Source organism: Emys orbicularis, chromosome 6 (genome assembly GCF_028017835.1).
Source record: "Emys orbicularis isolate rEmyOrb1 chromosome 6, rEmyOrb1.hap1, whole genome shotgun sequence".
NCBI lineage: Eukaryota > Metazoa > Chordata > Testudines > Emydidae > Emys > Emys orbicularis.
In genome coordinates this window covers 19222363-19246090 of record NC_088688.1, presented here as the reverse complement: position 1 = coordinate 19246090, position 23728 = coordinate 19222363, and the positions used below count along the sequence as shown (strand labels likewise).

The 23728-nt window shown below is 37.6% G+C and overlaps 1 protein-coding gene across 12 annotated transcripts in view; it reads left to right on the top strand.

Moving 5' to 3' along the window:
- Positions 1–23728, top strand: part of TCF4 (transcription factor 4) — a 314022-nt gene that overhangs the window by 277483 nt on the left and 12811 nt on the right. For 7 of the 12 annotated variants that reach the window (XM_065406724.1, XM_065406730.1, XM_065406731.1 and 4 more), the window contains 4 exons: positions 5778–5845; positions 7209–7287; positions 10503–10579; positions 13010–13213. In XM_065406724.1, the coding sequence (XP_065262796.1) occupies positions 5778–5845; positions 7209–7287; positions 10503–10579; positions 13010–13213 (428 nt within the window). The remainder of the gene's footprint in view (positions 1–5777; positions 5846–7208; positions 7288–10502; positions 10580–13009; positions 13214–23728) is intronic. The other 5 variants (XM_065406726.1, XM_065406728.1, XM_065406734.1 and 2 more) reach the window with 2 other exon arrangements.

Sequence of the window (23728 nt, the reverse complement as noted above, 5' to 3'; positions counted from 1 at the left end):
GGTGGAAAAATCCCTTCCATCACTGTAGCAAGTGTCTATACTACAGTGCTACAGCAGTGTAGCTGCCATGCTACAGTTGTTCCACTGTAGCACTTGTATTGTACACACATCCCATTTACTCTCAGACTATGAAATCTTCTCTTTCAGGAACAGATCCGAGTTCAAAGTCTGAATGTGTCCAGTTTGATCTCTAGGGCAGAGCTATCTGTCAGTTTCCTTAGCTTGTTCACTTTCTCTACTATCTCTCATAGCTGTTAGTCTTCAAAGTTCTTGCATGCAGTATATAGCAGGAATTCCTTTGTTCGTAGTAGTAAGTAGTGTAATATTGGGAATTTTGTCAGAGTTTTATATCTGTATATGCAACCTTAATCCTAATCACTGGGTTAAATTCTCCTAAAGGATCTGAATAGTACAGTGTGACTCTGAGAAACTACTCTCCTTATATGCAAATGGTTCTTTGCTGTTAACAAATGGGATTTCCACACATGTGGAGACAGCAAACTATTGGAGTTCATATTCTCTGTGAAGATTTGAAACAATGAGTTTTCTCATTGCCTTTTTTTGAATTAGAGAATCACTTTCTTTAAAACAAATATCCAGAAAGAAAGTACAGAGTATTTAGGTTTTGATTTGTTTTATAGTTCACTTTCTGAAATATGTGACTCAATTTCTAAATGTCAGTCTGAAATTATTCAAGTTACAAACTTTTAGGTTAGAATTTACAGCATTTACATTACATTACTTAAACATTTATCTCTAATTAACACCAGGTCTTGTGTTTCTTTGACTTTACGTTTTTTGTTGTTATCTGTGAGTGTAAAAACTTCCTACTCTCCACTGTGATTCAGAGAAATAAATCCTAAAACTTAATATTTCTGGCAGACCTAATTTCAAACTAAGCTGAGATCACAAATAAACGACTATTGGCCTATAAACTTATTTTTTCAGTGTACAATAATGAGTAAAAGTATTACCAAAAACTAAAGCAATCAAGGATGTATGTGCAAGCAACACTATAGAAACATTTCTAAATTAATTTAATCTAAATCTCCTTCAGATAAAGACATTAGCCCTTGAAAAGGGCTTTAATAATGGGGAAAACATTCAGATATATCTGAGTTAAAGATAAAACTGTTGACATTTCATGTGTATTTCTTACATTTTTTAGAATACTTGCTAATTACCAGAGCTGTATTTTTTGGTACTGCAGTGACAGAGGCAAAGGTGTCACTATAATTTAATACACTGAGATAAAGAGCGGTTCTTTCTAACTTGATGTTCTCTTACCTAGTCAAGTTAAAATATACAAGCTATGATATTTCCACTTTAATTATACCTTCCATATTGTAAAAGGAAAATAGACTCAAAATACTGTTCTTGTTCACACCAAGTACTGTTTTTTTTTTTTTTTTCCTGGAAATGATTTCAGTACAGAAAGAGGCTCAACCTCTTGGTGGCAGAAACAACTCCTCTGATGACAGAGGGAACCGTATAGAGTGCTTTCAAGTTTTATATAGGTAACATGACAAGGAAGTAAGTATCAAAATTTTTCATTTGGAGTGCTTGTGCCTCCAGTTGGCTAGAGGAGATCTTTTTCTGGTGGAGGAGCTACACTTCATAAGGGAGATTAGGCATCATAAATTGGGGATGATGCTCTTTTTAGATGCAGGAAGACTTCCCTTCTGTGATTTTGCTGCTCGTGGGAGGGTGAAAAGAGCCATCCTCTGTTTCCCCACAACACCTAGGCTACAGCAGATTGCTGGTGGATGCAATGCATATCTAATTTAAAATGAAGGTTTACTCCCCTAACGTCCTTCTGTACCTCTTATTTACTCCTTCAGGGAAGTCATGATTATGGCATGTTTACTCATGATGCAATCATCATGATCAGTTTTTGTCATGCCACAGTTGTTTCCCTAGCTGTGGGCTTTGATGTCATAAGTACAGGTTGATGACTTCACTGAATAAGCAAACAAAGGGAGTGAGTGTGAGGCAAAGATCCAAACATTTGCAATACTAGTTCTGTTTTGTTTAAGTATTCCATTTCTCTCACATTTTCTCTAATATTAAATATTTAATGAACAGAGGTATGTATGGTGCATGAGTTTAAAATTGCTCTTTAGTGTTTTTAAGAGGATTTCTTACTTTGCTGCTTTACTGATAGTTGCTCACCTTTCATAGTAGAGCAGTGTAGATGCAAACACATTTCAACTATTGCAAATACTTAGAGTTTTAGAACATTCGCTACCTATTTTATCTATCTGGCATAATGACTAAATGCTTATCCCATACATTTTCTAGTACAAGGCTGTAAGTTCCCTTCTATTATGTGGGAGGAGGGGAACCAATGGACATGAAACTGAGCAGAGGATCCATGAGGAAAGCAGTGTCTCTACATCATGTAGCCTATGAAATTTCCAGGACAAGTCCCACTGCACAATGCAAAGTTTCAAAAACCCTTCTCCTCGTGAGTTGAATCAGAAACGACACCAAAACCAGGGAGCCTATCTGCAGTGTATTTATACTAACTGCCGGGAACAAAATTTTCCTTCTCCACCTGTTTTGAGTGTCCAGTAGATTTGTGCTGTTTAGTGCTTTTAATATAGGGAAGGTAGTAACACCATAGATTATTAAGATTATCCGACAGTTCTTACCAGACCCTATTTTCAGTTGCTTATAACATTGCCAAGCTTTAGCGATTCCAGCTGAAATGTCCCAAGCCAGGTATCTGCCTCAGGCTGAATTTTTCTTGAAAATTTCAGCCAAAATGCTTCAGCTGTTTCTGAGAACGAAGCGAGAGAAGAAACAGTGTTTTTCCCCTGTTAAAAAATTCTGGCTACCTTTTCTTTGAAAAGGTGTAGTGCCCCCATACTTTGGAGCACAGACTTGGAATTTGGCAGGAGAGTGGCCTTTTTGTCAGGAATGTACCTTTGGCTTTCCTTGTGAAAATCTACCCAGATTTGACCAAGTTATATGCCTTTTAAGAAATCACACTTTGCATGTGCTCAGTAGAGACTTCTTCAATTTTAGCAGCTACCTTCCCTGAAGATTCCATCCACACCGGGCATGCTCCAGCCTGATGCTGAGCAGGACTTTCCCTGCAGTTTCAACTCTGGATTTTGTGGGCTATGTTGGGTCCAGGATGGGCAGCTGAACTGAGAGCAGGGAGCCTCTCCCTGCTGTGCTCTCAATGACCTCCCTGCTGGGCCTAGGAAGCATGGAGTAGGAAGCTGCCCGATTCAAATTCAGAAGGGACAAGAGATAGATCTAAAGGGGTGGAGGGAATAGATTGAGACCAGGAGCAGGGAGAAGGATAGGGAATGGAGGCTGGTAGGGGTGAGGGAAGAGAGAAACTAGGACAGGAAGTTGTGGGTGGGGGAAAGGAGACTGGTATTTAGGACCACCAGGAGAAAGGGAAGCAGGTGAAGGGAAGGGTAGGCAGGTCTGATGAGGATTGGGTGTGAGAGGTGGAGAACTGGAAGTGGCTGCACAAACACACTGGGGCAAGGTGGGGAGCTACTGAAATTGGATGAAAAGTGAGATTGGGACTAGGAGCCTGTGGGGATCGGGTATGTGGGTGGCGGAGAAGATATTGGAGGCCACCGTGGGGAGAGATACCGGTTGGGTGAGGAGCTGGGGGAGTGAGAGATTGGGACAGGGAGTTTGGAAGCATTGAGACTAGAACTCGTTGGGCAAGGAGCCTGGAATTTGGATGAGAAGCCTGAGGAATGGAGACTGAGGCTGGCTAGGTGAGGAGAATGGGATTGGGTTGAGGAGCCAGAGGTGGGGAAGAGACAGGATTAGGAAAGGGTAGATTGGATGGGACGGGGCAGAAGGTGATGCTTGGGGGGGAATGGGCAGAACAGTCTGTGATGACTAGTACACACTCCTCTGCAGAGCCTATGACTCAAGATTCCTGCAACTCATCATTTCTCTAGAGTCAGCAAATCTCTGTGAAACCCACTGGCAAATTGTCTCACTCCCTTGATCCACATAGAGGATGACAACTTACTACTGCTATTTTTTACTTTGTTAGCTTAAGTGGAAGGTATCTGTTTGATGGATTTAAAGGTTCCAACTCTCCTGATCAATCATGCGGGTGTCAATATGATGCCATATGATGGAATTTATTTTGTTTTGTTTTTTTTGTTTGCTTGTTTGCTCTTTTAAAACCCTAGGAAATTACACAGAAATGCTATATTAAAAGAACATTATTAAGGTTGCAAAGTCAAGCACTCAGAAGTTAGGACATACCAGAATTAAGGTTGCCTGTTCAACCTAAATCCGGTCCCCTTGTGTGTATGCATGATGATACAGTCTTTAATTACATGATCACATACTAATTTTTTTCCAGAATCCCTGATTCATTCTGTGCACAGGCTGGGCATGCTATGTGCGTGGAGCAGGGTTATGAGGCAGTGAATGAGGCTGTTGTCTGCAAAAACGCTGCTTAATTTGTTGCAGAAGTTGGAAGATATGTAGTGAATGAGGGAGGGAAGAAAATGTCTGGTGTCACAGTTAAGGCAGTTGAATGCTGCCCTGAAGAATTGGATTCTATCCCTGCCCGTGCCACAGAGTTCCTATGTGATACTAGTCCACTCACTTAAACCAGATTTTCCACAGTGATCATTAATTGTGTGTTCCTTATTTTCTGGGTCTGATTTTTAGAAGTGCTGAGCACTCGCGGCTGTTGGTAAAGTACACTTACTTTCAGAGTTTTGTTTTGAACATATGTGCCATATAATGCTAAGTACACTGAAAACTCAGGTCCCGGGTGTCCCAAAATTGACTTTTATCTCTCTGTTCCTCAGTTCCCTTTCTGTAAAAAGGGGATAATACTCCCTCATCTCACAAAAACATTGTAAAAATAAATGTATTAATATGTGTGAAGCATTTTGATATTGCAGTGATGAATGCCATAGAAAATCCCACGAGGAAATTAATCATTCTTTCTTCAGAGCAAGGTCTAATAGCCTGCAGTAAACAAGGCAAAGGGCCACACATTGAATGAAGAGAAAACAAAATCAATAGCTGCTAGTTAAGTGAGCAATGTCCAGCCTGTGCACTGAATGAGGCAGAAATACTGTGGAAAAAATAGTATGTGATCATGTAATTAAAGACTGTTATCATAATACATATGCATTAAGGGGCCAAATTACAGTTGCACAGACAACCTTAATTCAGGAATTTCCTAACTTCTGAGTGCTTGATTTTGCAACCTTAATGATTTGATGCAATTTTTTTTGCATGTAATATGTATGTACAGCATTTATACTTTTAAGAAGTGCTTTGGGATTCTTGAAGAAGAAAGGTGCTATAAAGTGCCATAAGGTATTAATTTGGAACGATTTAGAATGTAAATATGGTAAGCTTTCATTGGTAGAAAATATGATTATGTATTAGAGGGTAAAGAAAAGCAGCCATTTCTGAACACAAGGCTACATATTACAGAGGCTTATCTGGTTATGAACTTCATATCTTTGACTATTCTTTACCATTGACTGCCATTCATTTAGAAAACATAAAGCCATATGGTCAAGTAGTATCAAATATGCAATATATTTTAACCCCCCCAAAGATGTCAAATTTATATTTTGTCACCAAAATCGTAATATTAATATGTTTGATATCTACCTTAGCAAACAAATTAATGGCAATTAAAGATTAATGTGATGTAATTAGCATTATAATGCAATTAAATTATGAGTAAGTGGACCAGGAATAGAAAACTCAGATGTCTCACAGCCTGTTTTTACACTCAATCTTTTGTTTTTCAGCAAACAGAGGAAGTGGGGCAGCAGGCAGCTCACAGACTGGTGATGCACTGGGGAAAGCACTTGCCTCTGTAAGGAAATATTTACTTTGGTTTACACGTTTATCATTTTTGAAGTGTGAACTTTAATCAGCAATGGATGCCTGGATTTTAAGAAGATGAACAGCAAACAGGAGAGATTTGATCTCAGAGGTCATCAGCTTTGAGTTACTATCAATTGAAATATGTAATGATCAATGTGAAATTATGTTTTTAAAAAGTTTTAGAGTTAATTTTATAACAGAAAAGAAATTAAATGACTGGAAATGTTATACCGTTCATGGGCACTTAATGACTAGGAGCCATGTCCTTCAATCTTCCACACACTTCACTTATCAAAAACAATGGGAGGGAGGTTGCCTAAAAATCAGTGGTAGGTTTGGTTCTGTGTTGTCAAATGATCTGTAAACAGAATTCATCTAGATTTTCTTTTGCTTTCAGATTTTATATTTTTCACCCTAGTTTCCATCTATTTCATTACAGTGGTCACCATTAAAAAGCCAACATTAACCAGCAGCTGCCTCTGTGATCCCTGAGGTATATGGCACATTTCCCGTTTTAAGTAAAAGGAAATACTGGTGCACCTCAGATATCACTGTGCAGTTATTGTTGCATGTGTTGACTTTCTAATAAGGAACAATGTAAATTATTTTCTGGGCAGAGTGGGTTCCACTGAGTTCTCATGAGAGTTAATTTTATTGCATATTCTGCAGATGTTTCATTAAAAAGACGAAAAAATAAGACAATAGGTTGCCCGGAATGACAGTTATAGTACAGAGTCCACTTTTAAATGGTTCCTGATATATGGCATACATGATTAACAGGGGCAATCACCATGATGCTAATTCAGTGTACTGCATATCACTGACTCTAAGCAGCAGTTAAATGGCACACCCCACCCATTCCAGTGGCACACCTGGTCTTGTCTTATCATAGTTATTGACAAGTGGTCTTTGGTGTTTGCTGTTATAAATTACCCACTGTGCCGTCCTTTGTTCCTTTTGCTCTATTTGGGCTGCTAAAGGATTTAATTTTACCATAGTATAATTTTCAGAAATGTTGTAAGGCTTTATACAATGCTCGTTCTTAAAGCAATCTGTGAAATAAAATGTACACACCCACCATCATGTACCCTACAGAGACAGTGGCAATCAGAACCATCTCTTAATTGGCAAGTGTCTGTTTCCATAAAGATGTCTCCGTTAAGAGAATTCTAGTGTTTGACTTCCTACATCTAATACAGTTTTGTCTTTATTTAAAAAAAGTTAAGATGAAAGTAATAGGCTTTATAACCTGTCCTGCTTTCATTTAAATGGACTGAATGCATAAGAATTCCATATTTCTTTCTGCATCAGTTTATGATGGATTTAGATTAATTCTTTATCATCTTTTAAAGATCTATTCTCCAGATCACACCAACAACAGCTTTTCATCAAATCCTTCAACTCCTGTTGGTTCTCCCCCTTCTCTCTCAGGTATTGTTATTACAATTCTATTTTACTGAACATTTCAACATATTTTTTGGTAGGAGGAATTTAAATAAACTCCTGCTGGACCTGGATGTGTGATTTACATCCAGATAATAGCATCAAGCTATTTTCTTATAAATACAATGCCCATACAGGCCAACTATTGTACTTACTGAGATGAATGGAAATACTTTATAAAAGACATATTTTGGTCAATATGAAGAGAAGGTCATAATGACTTTTAAATAGATGCCTTTACCTGCTACAAAAAAGCAGTGTTAATAGACACCTATATTCTGGCCCCAGGCAACCCCCATAAACTCTTGTGTAGATTGTTCCTAATGTTCCGCAAGAGGGCAAACATGTGTAAGGATTTAGACCACACCTCTTAGCCCACAGGCCAGGCTGCTTTGTGAAAGGAGTTGACAAGACTTTACACAGTAGCCTTTCTGTAGCTTTTGGAGGAACCACATTCCCTCAGTCATTCTGACTATTTGCCATGATTATTCTCTCGGGGTATGTCTGCCCAGCAAAGCCCGTGCCAGCTAACTTGAGCTTGCGGGGCACGGGCTGCAGTGCTGTTTCATTACTGTGTAGACTTCCAGGCTCAGGCTGGAGCTTGGGCTCTAGGACCCTTTGTGTTGGGAGTCCAGTCCCGAGTCCAGAAGTCTAGACTGATATGAAACAGACCCACAAGCCCGAGTCGGCTGGCCCAGACCAGCCGCAGATTTTTCTTTGTTGTGTAGACAAAGACCTCAGGGGTCCTAAGCAAAGTGCCTGCCAGAATTTGGCCCATAAAATGTGGCTGTGTGCAAAGAGCCATAGTAAGCTTAACTCATTTATAGTACACTGTGATATTGAGGATGTCCTTATTCAAAAGATACAGATACTTTGGTGGTATCATTTTATTTCTAAATAATCCTCGTAGCTGAATTTTCAGTGTGGGAGGCATATACTAGCACTAGTGAAAGGCTAAGCTGAAAAGGTTCAGAGGCAGTTAGGTTCTAATGAGCATCAGAAATTGTAGACACCTATATGAAGCTAATTGAAATTGTATGAACCTTTGAGACTTTCCCACAAGAGCCTTAAACACACCCTCACCATATAACTATATCTGAGAGGCAATTGATCTAACTTACCTATGTTAGCTTCTTGCGGGAGTAAACACTGGATCTGTTTCAGGGGATGACCAGGCATCCTGTTCCCCCCTCTGGTCCTGTGAGACCAAGGAACTCATATGGGGGGGTCCTGTCAATCTCACTTGGACATTTTAAAAGACACCATAGTTTATACTCCTGAGTGTAGCACGGTATTGTTAAATCCTGGAGTAAGACTGATCTGTCCCTCAAGGAGATTAGCAGTTCTGGAGAGAGGGATGGATCTTATTCGCTCTGAGGTTTCACAGTGCTTCAACAATCTTGGAGGCACATACCCCAAAGTACTTTTTGAAGAGACAAGATTCCAGTGAAAGGGTTAATGGGAGTGAGGAGTGGGCTGGCCAGCCAACACCTGAAGGCAAGCTATGTCTGAAGAAAGATAGCAGGTCCCCAAACTTCTCCTTGAAGAGAAAAGTTCCACTGAAGAGGGGTAGGAAGCCCTCCATCAAGAACACATGCCATTGAAAGTGAGGTATGGTGGTTGTGGTGATATTAATGAAACATGTCCCCCAAAAATGCACCCGGGGGTGGGGGGGAAGGCTGCTGCCTTTCTCCAACATCAGGCCTTCTTTGGGGATTGGCCAGCCCCCTCTCCATCATGGAGTAAGACCCAATGAAGGGTTGAAGGGTTTAGGAGGAGAACAGACAGTCCTTATTTGTCTGAACCAGTCCCTGTCCCTAGACAGCACCCTATGTGCTACATTTCTTTTAGGGGGCTTTGCCATCATTTCTGTCTTGTACTATAAAGAAAGGATTTGAGTTGAAGTTGAGGAAAGCAGTTGTATGTTAAGCAATATAGATTGAATTTCTTTCCATAAAGTTTACTTGATAAAGAGATCCAAGGGTCAACATCAATACAAATAAGTGACATACATTCAAAGGAGAACTGAACTGTTTATGCTTCAGGATATAAGTGGGCCAGTCAGAAACAATATGAAAGTCCTGATGGTCACTGATGTGGCAAAATCACAAGTTAAAGACAATGAAAATCTATGGAGACCAGAATTTGGTAGTGAATGTGCCAGATATAATCAAAATTAACACCATTTTGTCAATATTGCATACTGAGAGGCTAGAAAATGCCATGAGATCAATTCTGGCCTGCCCTTCTAAACTGAGAAAATGCCACTTAACTTCAGTTTTAAGCTTAAAATCCTAATAGCTCCACCTTGAATTCCCAGCCTTGTTTCATAAGAGTGTTCAAAAGATTATATGCTTCAGACAAAGAAGACCTAACAATACAAATAATCTGATCATAGTGCCATAAACACAAACTTCTGGGGAAAGTATTTGAACCAATATTTCTGTCCTAAAGTCTAGTGTGCTCCTTTAATAGTGACATATCTTTGTTTAAAAAAAATGGTATTGCAAAAGTTGAGACCTTATATATTTCACGCTTAAACCTTCAGCAGAAACAGATTTAGTTCAATAGATGTGAACTAATATAAACCAAGAGTTAGCTCCATTTAAGTTTTGTAAGTGTAAAATAACATCGTCTACCTTAAGAAAGTACAAATCTTAGCAGTTAAATGAGAGCATCTGTAGAATGACAAGTTGTAAGTGAATTTTGAGTTAGATATTCATACACTATTGTTGTTTTTTTAATCCTGTTTCTTAAAAAAACCCAAATCCATTAGTTTGGTGATTGAATGATTTGTTCAGTGGCATCAAATATGTCTTGAACCACAGCTAGGATAATGGGCTAGTCTGTGCTGGATTTACATAGAAGTCTAGCAATCCCCTCTTAGCACTTCTGAAAATGCTACTTCTCCTTTTACCAGTGAGACATTTCCTTCTGCTGGAGCCTTTCTTAGGTACAGCTGCCGAATCAATGAAAACCTCTATGTTAGGAAGCAGCCTGGGGCAACTTTGTGGCCTGCGTCTACGTGCTTCACTACAAAAATACTTTTTTTTTTTCATCCATGTATATTTTGGAAGTTGTCCATATGTCTGCCCTATAGTCTATCTGGAAAACAGCATTTACATGTCTACAAAACCGTCCAGAAAGTTTGAAAGACATTTTTGTTTGCATAGTTCTAATGGTAATTCCCATTTTACTATTAGCAGGCACAGCTGTTTGGTCTAGAAATGGAGGGCAAGCATCATCATCTCCCAATTATGAAGGTCCCTTACACTCTTTGGTATGTTTTGATTAGAGACCTCCTCTGCCTCAGTATTTTCCATGCTGTTCTTTCCATTTCTCATCCACACTTCTCACACAGGTTTGCATTTTGTTAGTGATTACTGTGCCCTTGGATGTTTACACTATTTGATCGTTGCTAAGTTAGTAACATGGGGGCCCAATCCTTTGATTTGTGATATTTTGATATTAACTGTTACTGACTAGGATGTCGTGCTTGACCATATAACAGATAATATATTGTTAAAACATTCCAGAATGGAGAAGGTTAATTACAAAAGGGGGGCTTTGTTTACAGCCAGGAGGGATTGCTTGAAGGGATATCAGGGAGAACAGTAAGTGGTTGCTATGAAGTAGGACAGGTGTAAGTGTTATGAATCACGTTACTTTTATTTACGGTGGGAAAGTGCAGTAGAGGGCTAAATAATACTTTTGGATTCTATGTGGTGTGTTTCAAAGTATTGTAGACTTAATATGAATTGGCCAGAATTGGGGTGGTAATTATGGCTAACACTAGCGAGAGGATAATAAATAAATAAATAAATAAATAAATACGTTGTTTTATATGGAGAGATTAGGTAAGAGTGTGGGGCCGGCTGGAAACATATTAGGGACAAATGGGCAAGGTTTTTAAAAAGTCTAAATTATTTATCCCATTCTTTTCTGTTTGTCTGTCTAGATAGTAAGGAAGGAGTTGTCTCATTATATTTCTGTAGAACACCTAGCACCTATATAAATAATGGTAAAGATAAAAAATGTCTCAGTATAAAAAAGCAAAGTGTTTCTGAAGACAAAATAAATAATCATCTAATACTGAATCATGGAAAAGTCCATCTGACTTCAATGGGAATTTTCCCTTAGTCAGGAATTAGCAAGGACTGCAGTATCTGGCCCAATACAAATATGTGTATCATGATTCATTGCCAGATACTTTCTAGCTTATCCCAGCTTGCTGTGGTGTGTAGTTGTGTGTATGGAATAGCAGTATTTTTGTAATCTGTATCTCCAGAGATCTGAAATGGGTGAATAATTATTTTTTGTAGCAGTAAAGTTACCCAGTGATTTGGGGCTGGCCCTTTCACGTTCCCCTCCCATATCTTGTTGAAGAACAAGAAATTTTAGGCATCCCTTATCAGATACGACATGTGCCAGTGGAGACAGTGTGACCTAGTGGTAATGTGAAGAGGGGATTTGAGTTCTATCCCTAACTCTGTCACTTATGCTCTGTGACCTTGGGCAAATAGTTCACCATGTGTGCCTCAGTTTCCCCATCTGTAAAATGAGGATTATAATCCTTATCTTTGTAAAATTTTATGGACTCCTTGCATGAAGGACACTATAGCATAAATACAATGTATTATTTCTGAGTCCATTGCTTCTCCTCTTCCTATACTTGCCAACAACATGTCACTATTTTTCTAAAAGAAAGATGATATTGGAAGGAAGTAATCCAGTAAAGCAGCAATCAGATTTCTTTAAAGTCAGCATCGCTGCTGTTTATGGTTCAGATTTAGGGAGAATTCTAGTGGTAACATGGGCAGCTCCCTCTCCCCCTGGAGTGGGGTTGAGTGTAAGTTTTTGTTTTAGAGAGGGATGAGTTACACTAGAACAAACAAGGAAAATTATAAGAAATGCTGCCACCACTAACAGTCCAGTACATCTCTGTTTTATAATTTTTTTCACATCTCATACAGGCTGCAGAGCTCTAAACTTGTAAGGAGGGGTATTTATTACTGCTCTTACCAACAATGCTTTGAAAGTAGTTTTAGGATACAGGATAACTTATGCATATATAAGTTATATATGCATCCGAAGAAGTGGGTTGTAGCCCACGAAAGCTTATGCTCTAATAAATTTGTTAGTCTCTAAGGTGCCACAAGTACTCCTGTTCTTTTTACAGTTATAAGGAACATTTCAGTGATTGTGGAGATGGGACTATATGGCCTTAATAGGTTCTTTCTAACTTTTTGTTCATAGTTCTTTGATTACATAGGGAGAGTAGGCCCTGTCAGAAACTGATATAAGTTAGATGTATATTCTTCTTTTTGCTTAAGGTAACACTAAAACTTTTCAAAAATCACAGAGGGCAACATATGTACAGTAATGATTATGTTCATGAGGAATCATTGAACCTGTTTTGCCCATGAAAATGAAAGCTGTGCTTGTGTTAAGTTCTCTCTAATTCCCTAGAATGCTAGTTTAATTATTTCCCTAAAAAAAATAATTGCTTTTGTTAAAAAGGGGAAGAAATAAAAGGAACTCTTTTCAGTTACACATCTCCCTCCCCCCACCCCCCGACACCCACACACACATACGCCAACTAGCAGTACAGTATGTGGCATACCTAATCTGTGTGTGTTTTGTCTCAAATGTTAAATGGCCCTTCACATTTGCTGATGGTTCTCTTGATTTGTTTTTCATAAACAAACAGCAAAGCCGGATTGAAGACCGTTTGGAAAGACTGGACGATGCTATTCATGTTCTCCGGAACCACGCAGTGGGGCCTTCAACAGCCATGCCTGGTAGTCATAGCGACATGCATGGATTAATAGGGCCTTCTCACAATGGAGCAATGGGAGGTCTTGGGTCAGGATATGGGACAGGCCTTCTTTCAGCCAATAGACATTCACTAATGGTAAGCTATGGAGATTAAATGACAGTGCAGGTTTAAAAACAGTAAAGTAATTAGAATTTCTGAACTGGTTTGCAGGCTTTTAAATGATATTGAGTCTTTCTACTCATGCTAATGCTGCAGATATTTTCATGTTTATGACAAAAGTATCAAATTAATTTGTGCGAGGTTTTGTAGTACTAAAAGACATTTTTAAATGTACACTGTATATGTTTGAGGCACATATTATGTTTATTTTGTACATTTTGCTCATGACAGTAAAAACTGTATTCTTTTATGTGTTTTAAGACTGACTGATGTGAGGCTGCCATTGACAAAAAGCTGCTGTACTCTGGCATCCAGCCTCATTAAAAGTCCTTTCTAAAATATTTTGGATTGTCTGAGAGATTTAGTTATATCAGAGAGGAATCTTCCAGGTTTTTGCCTTTACTACTCTTTGCCTTTCCATTTCAATTTGATGCACTGCTTTTTTTAGGACCCTGCAGAAATCCTGAATTCTCTCTCTTCCCTTTTTATTTTCCTATTCTTTAAAAAAAAAAAAAAAATGTTTTATCCTGAAACTTCTGCTCAAGACCCATCCTCCTAGGAATCTGGCTGCAGTTATAGGCCCCAATTCAGAAATGCATCCTGTAGCCTTAGCTATAGTTATGGGTTACTTAACTAATTACCCATCCCAATAGGAGGGTTTGCACTTACTTTAAATTGTGAGGGTTCAGTCCAAGATCAACAATACCAGAGAGGTTATCAATAGAAAGGGGACCCCATAGTGCACAAACACAACACAACACAGTGCTCTTTTTGTAATAATCACTTTTATTAGCCAACCAAACAACAATACACACATTGCAGTCTGGTGAAAGAGAGAGAGAACACAATGGAACATCTAGTATTTGCATTACTCACACTATCCCTTGAGAAGAAACCCAAAGTATCAGTCATAATCGTCCTCATCCTCTTCATCACCAGTGGATGTCTTCCTGGCATCTCTGCGGGGCAAGTAGGCCAGGATACAGCTTTTATAATGTGTTATGCTGACCTCCACTATGCTTAATGCATATTCAGTAGGTTTTTCAGCCCCTTTTCCTTATCTGTATTTGCTCACCCAACTACCGTTGGAATGCCCTTCTTCCATTGGTTACTAGGCCTTTTACATCAAGCTTATTAATGCATATGTCAATTACATGTCATGGCATTCTTGTTGTCTGCTGATATTCCTAATTTAAAATATCTAAAGCTGGCATAAACTGGCATCTTGTGGTTACCTGTGAGCGGTTTAGCAGCGCTGACTTATAACATCACTATCTTTTGTGACCTTTTGTGATATAGGGTCATTTATGAGTTAGTTACTTATGTCCCATCTTTAGGTCTTAATTAGTTTGGTTAAGCTATTATTTTTACAGGCCTGTAGGCTTTTGCATTACTGCTGTAATCCATACCTGTGCCTATTTAGCGTATGCCCATATATCTATAGCAACATAGATGGCTATAATTTATATATAAGATAACACTTAAGCAATGGGAATTAAGTACATGCTTAAGTATGTGCTAACGTGCTTTTTGTGAATTGGGATCATATATGATTACTTGTGGCTTTCACATTGGATTAAATATCCCACATCAGAGTATCAGACCTTCTCTATATTTGCATAATACCATTGTCCAGCCTCATTCTATGAGTTTTTGTCATGTTGAGTAGTACTTTCTCACATGAGTGATCTCACAGTATAGTTACATGCATGAATAAATACTACTTAGCATTATCATTGCAGAATTAGTCCTAATTTTCCTGTTATAGTTGCTGATTTTTCTCTGTTAAGGGCAATGTCTTCTTATTTTATATATATATTTTTGATGATGGGTGTCTGGCACCTTGCAAAGGAAAATATCTTGTAGTTCCTGTGCCTCTGTAAAGAAAAATCATGCCTCTCTGATCTGTTTGATTTCTCTGAAAATGTCAACAAAATAGTAGGTAAAGGAGAACAAGCTGATGTGCGTATTTGGACCTGCAAAACCCCAAAACAAATTCTTCACGAGAAGCTATTAAAGAAATTAGGTAGTCATACAGTGAACTCATAGATTAGAAACTGGATAAGAGACAGCAAATGAGGAGTAGGATTAAATGTCTAATTTTCAGCATGATTAAAGGACAACACTTATGGTACCCCAACATTCTATTCTAGGAGAAATGTTCTGTATCACTGATCTGGAAAAGGGGCAGATGTAGTTTGCAGATGATTCAAATTATTTAGGTTAGTCAAGGCTAGAGAAGAGTGTGAGGAACTTCAAGGGGACCTGACCAAGCTGGGTTAATGGGCAACAGGATGACACATGAAATTCAGGGTTGGCAAGTGTAAGGTATTGCATATTAGAAGGAATAATTTGAAATACTTATATGCATTACTATTTCTCAGTTAACTGTAACCACTCAGGAAAAAGGCTTGGCCATCACTGTTGACAGTTCAATGGAAATCCCAGCTCAGTATACAGCAGTGATAAAAAAAAAAAAAAAAAAAAAAGCAAACAAAATGTTAAGATGGCAAAAGGAATGTGATAGAAAATAATATTGAAAATGTTATAATGCCATTATATACGTCATGAGTATGCTTTCATTTGGAGTTTTGTGTTCACTTCTGGTTATCCTGTCTCAAAAAGAATATAGTAGAATTAGAGGAGATTCAAAGGCAGGCTACAAAAATGCTTGGAAGTATGGAAAGATTTCCATATGATGAGACATTGAACAGATCATGGTGGTTTTGTTTAGAAAAGACATATATAAGAGGGGGAAGGCTAGAGGTATACAAAATAATGTATAGTAAACAAAGTGAATCTAGTAGTCCAATTCATCCTGTCTTATAATTAAAGAAAGGGTTATTCAAAAAAACAGAAAGTAAGGTAATTGACAATTAACCTGTGACATTCATTGCTGCAAGATGTAATAGAGGCCAACAGCTTAGTAGCATTCAGAATAGGAATGGACATTATATGGATAATTAGAACATCCAGCATTGCTTTAGATAAGATTAAATACAATATTTAGAAAAAATGTGAACTCTCATGCCACAGGGCATAAGCCAACCACTGACACAGGTTAGGGGAAAATTTCCTCTGTAGAAACGCCATTGTTGTCCATTCCAAGGTCTCTTGCACCTTCCTCTAAACCATCTGGTATTAGCCACTGTCAGAGACAGAATACTGGACTAGATGGACCACTGTGCTCTAATCTACTAAGGCAATTCTAATGTTCCTGTGCAATCAACACAGAAGTTCCCACTGTAAAGGGTAGTAACTTTGCTGGCATTTCTGTAGCAAATGATGCCATCAACCACTGTAACAGATTACTACGCCATTCTAGGATATCCTGGCAGAGTCAACTCTTGCTTTAATCCCTTGAAGGCAGTTACTTATTTAGTCTTATGCACTTTATTGTGTGTGAGACCTTAAAAACTGAGTCTGTCATCCATGTGGACCTTAAAGATCCCATATCTTTTTTGTATGAAAAGGGGTTTTCTCATTATGTCCTTGACCAAACAAATGCCGAGGGGGTGTTCAGGGAACTACAATACAGTACATTGAGTAAAATTTAATAAGTACAAATCAGTGCTGCTGTTTCCTTGTAGCTTGTAAACCACTTGGGATGAAATGCTCGATATGAATGTAATTTACTGCTATTTACTATTAATTGTTGTCAATGTTTCTCTTTTGGTTCATTTTTAAAATATGTTGATCCCGGCAGTGGTCAGTCTAATGGTGGCTCTGCCCCATCCTAAAACTAAAGTTAAAAGTTGCTGTCATGGCTGAAGCATTGTTAAAAGCCACAATTGGGCCAGTGCCATTTATAGATTTTAAAAAATGCTGACTTAAAATAGTCTGCCAGCGAGGCTCCAAAAGGTAGAAAGATGCCTTTTCAGCATCCCAGCTAAATCCATCTCTCTTCCCCCTCCCCTGTAAAAATAGCATGAACCCAGACATTGTTTTGCTCTCTGTGGCAGTTGCTGGGAATTCACAAAAGGAAATTCTAGGTTGTAATTTAGCTTGGCCTCAGGTAATGTGTTAAATACACTTGGGATACATATAATCTAAGATTTTTAGTTTGTACAACGCTATTTCCCCCCAAATGTTTAAACAATACTGCTTTTAATGAAAAAATCTGGCTTTATTAAAAGCCAGATCTGTGACTTACAACTGTTTCTGCATATCTGCTCTCAATCAAGAGAAAAGAGTTTAATTTTTGTAGCTTTGTTCACTTTGCATATGTTAAACTGATGCAACATGCACCCAGGGCATCACTTCAGAGACGGTTTGTTCCATAAATATGTAGTCGTCTCTTAAATACCAGATGTAGGTGAAGTTAGATTTGGAATAAAAAGAATAGCAAACAATTAAACTGTTCATATAGCTTTTAGGAAATATCTGACCCTTCAATTTCTTCTCTTGTCTATCTGTTTTAGGAAAGGGTAGGCACTCTTCCAAAATTTTATTTGATTTGATTATGAACTGCTGCATGGTACCTTGTCATTTCTGCTATTGAAGACAAGCTTCTGCTTGCTTCTTTTCTGAAGTTTAGAAAACAATGAGTAATCTCATAAACAAAATACATTGAACAGGGCAACTCAAATGAAAGATGTGTAACTTTGACAACAAGGCTAGTTCTAAAAACAAGAAGGGCAAATTTCGGTCTCTTGCACTCCACATTTAACTTTCTGAAAAAAACCGTCTGCTAGTGCACAAAGTGTATTAGTCACTGTCTGAAACTGTAACTTGTGTGAAAGAATCAAGCCTGGTAATTTCTTTTGGAAAACTGGTATGAATTTTGAAGTAAAAACATAAGAACAAAGGAAATAGTTTTTGAATAGAGTCAGTCTTAAGTTAGCCTTTGACCATTTGATACATTCCACTCTGAAAAGGAAGTTGAAGGGGGAAAAATTTAAAAAAAAAATTCGAGGAGGATACTGGTAATGTTTTCCACATTTGAATTTTAATACATGAAACAGGCTATAAAACTTTGGCCAGCTGCAGTAAATAAAGTAGCAGTGGGAGGTATGGACCGGAAACTTGTACAGAATGTGCTGGTGGAAGTTTCTTTGCCCACTGTACACCTTCATTTGTTGGTTTCAAACTTGGAGTATGCTAGGGTAACTTGAGATTTAGCCCAGAGTCTGTGTTAGTTTCCAGCAGGTCTTCCTTATCAGATATCCTCCACAATTCTGTGCTATATTGGACAAGTATGAAGCTGTTCCCCAGGCAAAAATAATATGAGACTGGGTCAGATTCTGCTCTCAACTCCACTGTTGTAAATATGAATTACATCCTTTCATTTCTGTGGAATTGCTCCAGATTTACAGTAGTGGAGCTAAGAGCAAAATTTGTCCCACTGTGATTACTTGTTTTCTTAAAAGAGATGGATGACACTTCTAGTGGAAGGTTCATGTATTTCACTCTGTCATTACAGTGTTTCCTTAAAGCCCCAATCCAACAAAGCCTTAAGCACATGCACAATTTTAAGCACATGAATAGTCCCCTTGGATTTCTACAGTTGGTGATATCCTTGTTTCTAATTTCTCCTCTCACATTAGGCAACTGGAATACATTAAAAATCACTCCATGCTCAGACTTGGCATATATTGTCTCAGGGCAGCATCAAATTAGTAAATTAATTAAGGTATGGGAGCTCCATACTCCCAAATTCCTAATCCCATTTACACTGGGAGTCAGGAGAACTGCTCACTTCCATTGCTGCTGATTTGCTGAGTGATTTTGGATAAGTTACTTAGAGGCCACTTCTGCCACTCTTTTATTGAATAGTACCATAGGGCCATACTCAAAGTAAGGCACTGCTCAGCTTCAATAAGAGTGGCAGAATCAAGCCTTAACTTTCTTGTACTTTAGGTACAATGTAAAGTGGGTAGAATTATACTTCCTCACTTCTCAAGGGAGTTCTGATTTAATATTTCTTTGAATTGCACTTTGACAACCACTAACAAAAGCTACTATAAAAGTCAATTAACTATAATAATTTTTATCATAATTACAAAGTACAAATATTAAATGTGTCAAGATTGAAGTGCAGGAAATACAGAATACCATGAAAAGAAGTCAAAATGTTACCTTTATAAAAAAAACCAATAAACTACTTTTGATCTAAAAAAGGATATTACACTGAATTAGTTTTATGCATCTATATAAATAAAATACACCCAGCACAAATTCAGAAATACAAATTGAAGCTTTTAGGAGGTTCAATATATACATAGCAGAATAAGTACAATAGACATAAGGCCTGGGTGAATTTTTTCAAATGAAACTGTTTTTTCACTGAAATATGCAGATTTGGGTCAACAGAAACATTTTGCAGTATTGAAGCCATAATAATTAAAATGAAGGTAGTGTGGCTTGCGAAGCACACACGAAACACCTCTATGCACTAAAAAGAGTTTAGTTTGTTCTCAGAGGTCAGACATGAAATATTGCTAGGGAATATCATTTCATTGGAAGTGTATTTGTATGTAATGGTATGCAGATGATGAGAGTAAGCATCTAATTCCCATAGCTGGTCATAATATTTGTGTCTCAGTAATGGCAGTTATGAAAATAACACAAGTTAGGAAATTCCAAGTCAAGACAGAAAGTCCAAGGTTAGTTTGTTTGTATTGTATCTGCTCCTACTCCCACCACAAGTACTTGAGCTTAAGCCTATGTTGTTGCCTTTAACTGTGAATTTCCTGGCTTTGGTCAGTTCCATCATCATTGTAGAGATGATGTAGATTGTAGAGGGTTTTTATTAACATTTGAAATACAATTTTGTAAAATGGCATTTGTATGCTAGCTTTTACACAGAAATCATAAAAGAGGCACATTTCTTTTGTAGCAGTGTATGACTGGATTGATTATAACCATTATACAACAAAAACTGGTATACAGTTTTTTTTAAGACCCTCCTTAGAAGTCCATCAGCTTGCTTCCATGCTTCACACAAGGGTCCACAGGAAAAGGATATGTTCATTTATATTTTTTTTAACATCCAAATTAAATTAACGTATGGAATTTTCCACCACTAGAAATTAAAATAGCAACTCATGAAGTAATTTGGTTATGTCATTCATACAAAAACAAAGAGAGTCAAGGAACTTGGCATTATTTAAAAGACAAGATTCGGCTTTTTTTTATTTGTTTGTTCAAAATCTATTACTGCCCTGCTTTAATTTTTATCACAGTTGCAATTAAAAAAAAAAGGTATCCTAATAATTGAGAAAACTGGACAAAACAGCCTTATTGGACTAAAAGCTTGTAAAACAAGCAGCAATATAACCCTTTTATATAACATTCATGTTCTTTCTAATTGGTTGACATTCCTAATTTCATGTAAATTATAGCCTCCATCATATTCTTAATACCATTTTTGAAGTATACTGTTGGTTTTAATCAGAAAAAAATCCATTAATTATTATTTAAAATGACACCCTTTTTCAAAAACATTGTCCTGACACAATGACTTCATTCATTTTAAACGAGTTAATTAGGTGTATTGTTAAAATCGTTGTATTTGGTTTCCAAGTTTTAATTTAGCATTAGCTAGCTCCTTGGTTTCCACACATGGACGGATCTATTGTGAAGCCGAATGTGTGTGAAAGTTATTGGAGAATGGTAGTCTCTGGGTAACGTTCCTCTAAGCTGCCCTGATTTTTGTTTCCCCTGTAGTCTAGATGAGAAACAGCTGGCTTTTGTTTAAAAAGCTGTTTTGTGAAATGTCTGAAACTTGAGGTGTAGAGCTGAGGTCACCATTAAAGCAGGTGCTTGGGAACAAGTGGGAAAGAAAGCAGTAGAGGCCGATTTGGCCACATAATCTTTTGGAGGATATTTCCTATTAGACTGGAATATGGTATCAAAAGGAAATAAAACTTCTCTAAGTTTGCTGATTTGTTGACTCTGTTTTTCACTCACAGATATATGAAGGAGTTAATATTCCTAATTCTGTAGTTTTAGAACTTTTTATATCTCTGGATTTAGCCAATACTTATATATGGAGCTATACCTATCTCATAGAACTGTAAGGGACCCTGAAAGGTCATCAAGTCCAGCCCCCTGCCTTCACTAGGTAGGACCAAGTGCTGATTTTGCCCCAGATCCCCTAAGTGGCCCCCTCAAGGATTGAACTCACAACCCTAGTTTTAGCAGATCAATGCTCAAACCACTGAGCTATCCCTCCCCCATACTTAATGCTTAAATGAATAATCATCCCTGTAGGAAAGAAATCATAAGGATTATTTCACTGACGTCACTTCAGTGGCCATGGCAACCCACTTCTCTCCATAGTATGTTTCAACTGGTTGATTTCTTTTAAAATACTTCAGTTGTCTCACCTAGTATGAAAGAAATGCTGTTTAAGTGTGGAGGACCAGAACATTGAATTAATGCTCGCTAGGTACTTTATAGTGGAGCATGAATAGAGACTGAGCCAATTGTACCAATAAGATCAGTACCTAAATTAGTCGTTAAAAAGCAAACGCTAAAATATGTAGAATCCTTGTGTACTTAAAGTATCTATAGGCAGAAAGAATTAAGAAAACGCATCTCCTCTCACAGATTATTAACAGCTGTTTGGGAATGGAGATTAACACTGTAATTTTTGCAGCACTAGAAGAAAATTTGTTTGGGAAGTTGGCTCTTCACTTCCAGTCAATGTGTAATGCCAAATAAAACTTCCTTTTGCAGAGCTCATGTTAGAGTTGAGCAATGTTGTGATTCCCTCAGAAACACTGGATTACCCAAGCCTACCTCCATTAAATAGAACAGAAAGAGTATAGAGAAATGCATGGAGCCCTGCCATGCAGCATTCTATCATACAGTACATAACATGAAAGCCACTGTTTCGTTCAGACTGCCTCCCTGCCTCTACTTAAGACGTGGCACTCTTTATATATATAAATACTGAACTTCAGCTTTGCCACTTTTGTCAACGTTTAAATGGATTTTGCATATGACTTGCTCGCAAAATGCCTTTTCATAAGATATTTGGAAAGCTGCTTAGTATTCTTTGGTACTTTTTTCTGTATTAAGAAAATGTTGAACTTTGCTATTTTTCCTGATTTAATGCCACCCTTAATGTCTTTTTTTTAAATCCTTCCTTTTTCTTTTGATCTTATTTATCACTGAGCCACTGGTCATATGGAAATTATTATTGTATAGCATGGAGATGAAAGACTTCAGTGCCGTAAAATAAGAGTGAATAATTTGGACCAATAATGCGCACATAGAGTGAGAGACCATTTGTGTCAAAGTGGCCTGTGTTGTTCCCTTTGTAATATAGCAGTTGAGGTTTATAAGGGCTTTACGCAAATCTGCTTTCTGTCAAACTTATAAATTTTGACAATATTAAACACATGTTAACATGCATAACTTTACAACTTGCTTGCCACATGTTTTTATTTATCTAATTGGATAACTCAAGGTCATCATATTTGTAAAGGTACCAAGGTAGTTGCTCGTTAAATTCATTCATGACTTTAGCTGGTTGAACTAATCTCTTCCTAATTGCGATATGTAGCTGTTATCCTGAGATGGGAAATCATTCAGTTGAACTTCCTGAATTTGTAAGCATTAGAAAATACCTGTTAGTATTCCCTTTGCATCTTTGTTTTCAGAGTGGAATTTGTCAAATTCTTTCTGAGTTATATGTTAATACGAATTGTGTGAAGTGCTGTGTCTCAGTATGGGAAGAGTTAATGGTAAACAAAGGGGTACTTTTTCAGCTTTTGTCTGCTACCTGCAATTCATGAACTGCAAATGCCCATCTGTGAGCAATCAAAGTAATGTTTGTATGACTGTTTCTCACTTTTATAGATGCACTTTTGGTTTCAGTAGTGTTCCTTCATTTTAGAGAAAATAAGTTTCCTTCTTTTGATATGATGGAGATATTGACAAGATAATTAAAACTGGAATCTAGCACTCTTGAACCATCAGATGTAATTGATATTTCATGGGGAGATTACAATTCAAAGATACCAAAACAGTTTTCTTTGTCAGTGGGTATCTAATTACAGTGAGAACATGTCAACTTTTCTCTTTGTGTTTGCTGAAAAACAAATATCTATTTAATCTACCTATATATCCACACATAGGTTTGTGTGTGACCTCTGTTTAGGTTTTATTTCCAAATTTAAGGTTCTGATCATACAACTGTAGTTTAAAGATCAGTATTTTGAAATTCAAAGGCATATAGCTGTTCATATTCTACAGGCAGCTAAGGTGAAACTATCCTTTTGCAAACAGTTCACTTATTAATAGCACTTTCATGAAGGTGAGGTTAGGTAGTTACATGTCAGTTCCATTAACTAGCTGTTCCTGGACTGACAAAGCTCTAACCGTGCTGTGCAGTTCTAGAATGATAGTGGAGGAGTAGCTTAGGTCTAAAGCCTGTTTTGGAGACACTTATCTCAGGAGATAGTATTAACAAGGATTGGATAACTGCCAAATGAAATTTAATACATTTTCACATCCATGAAATAGGCCTCTTAAACACAG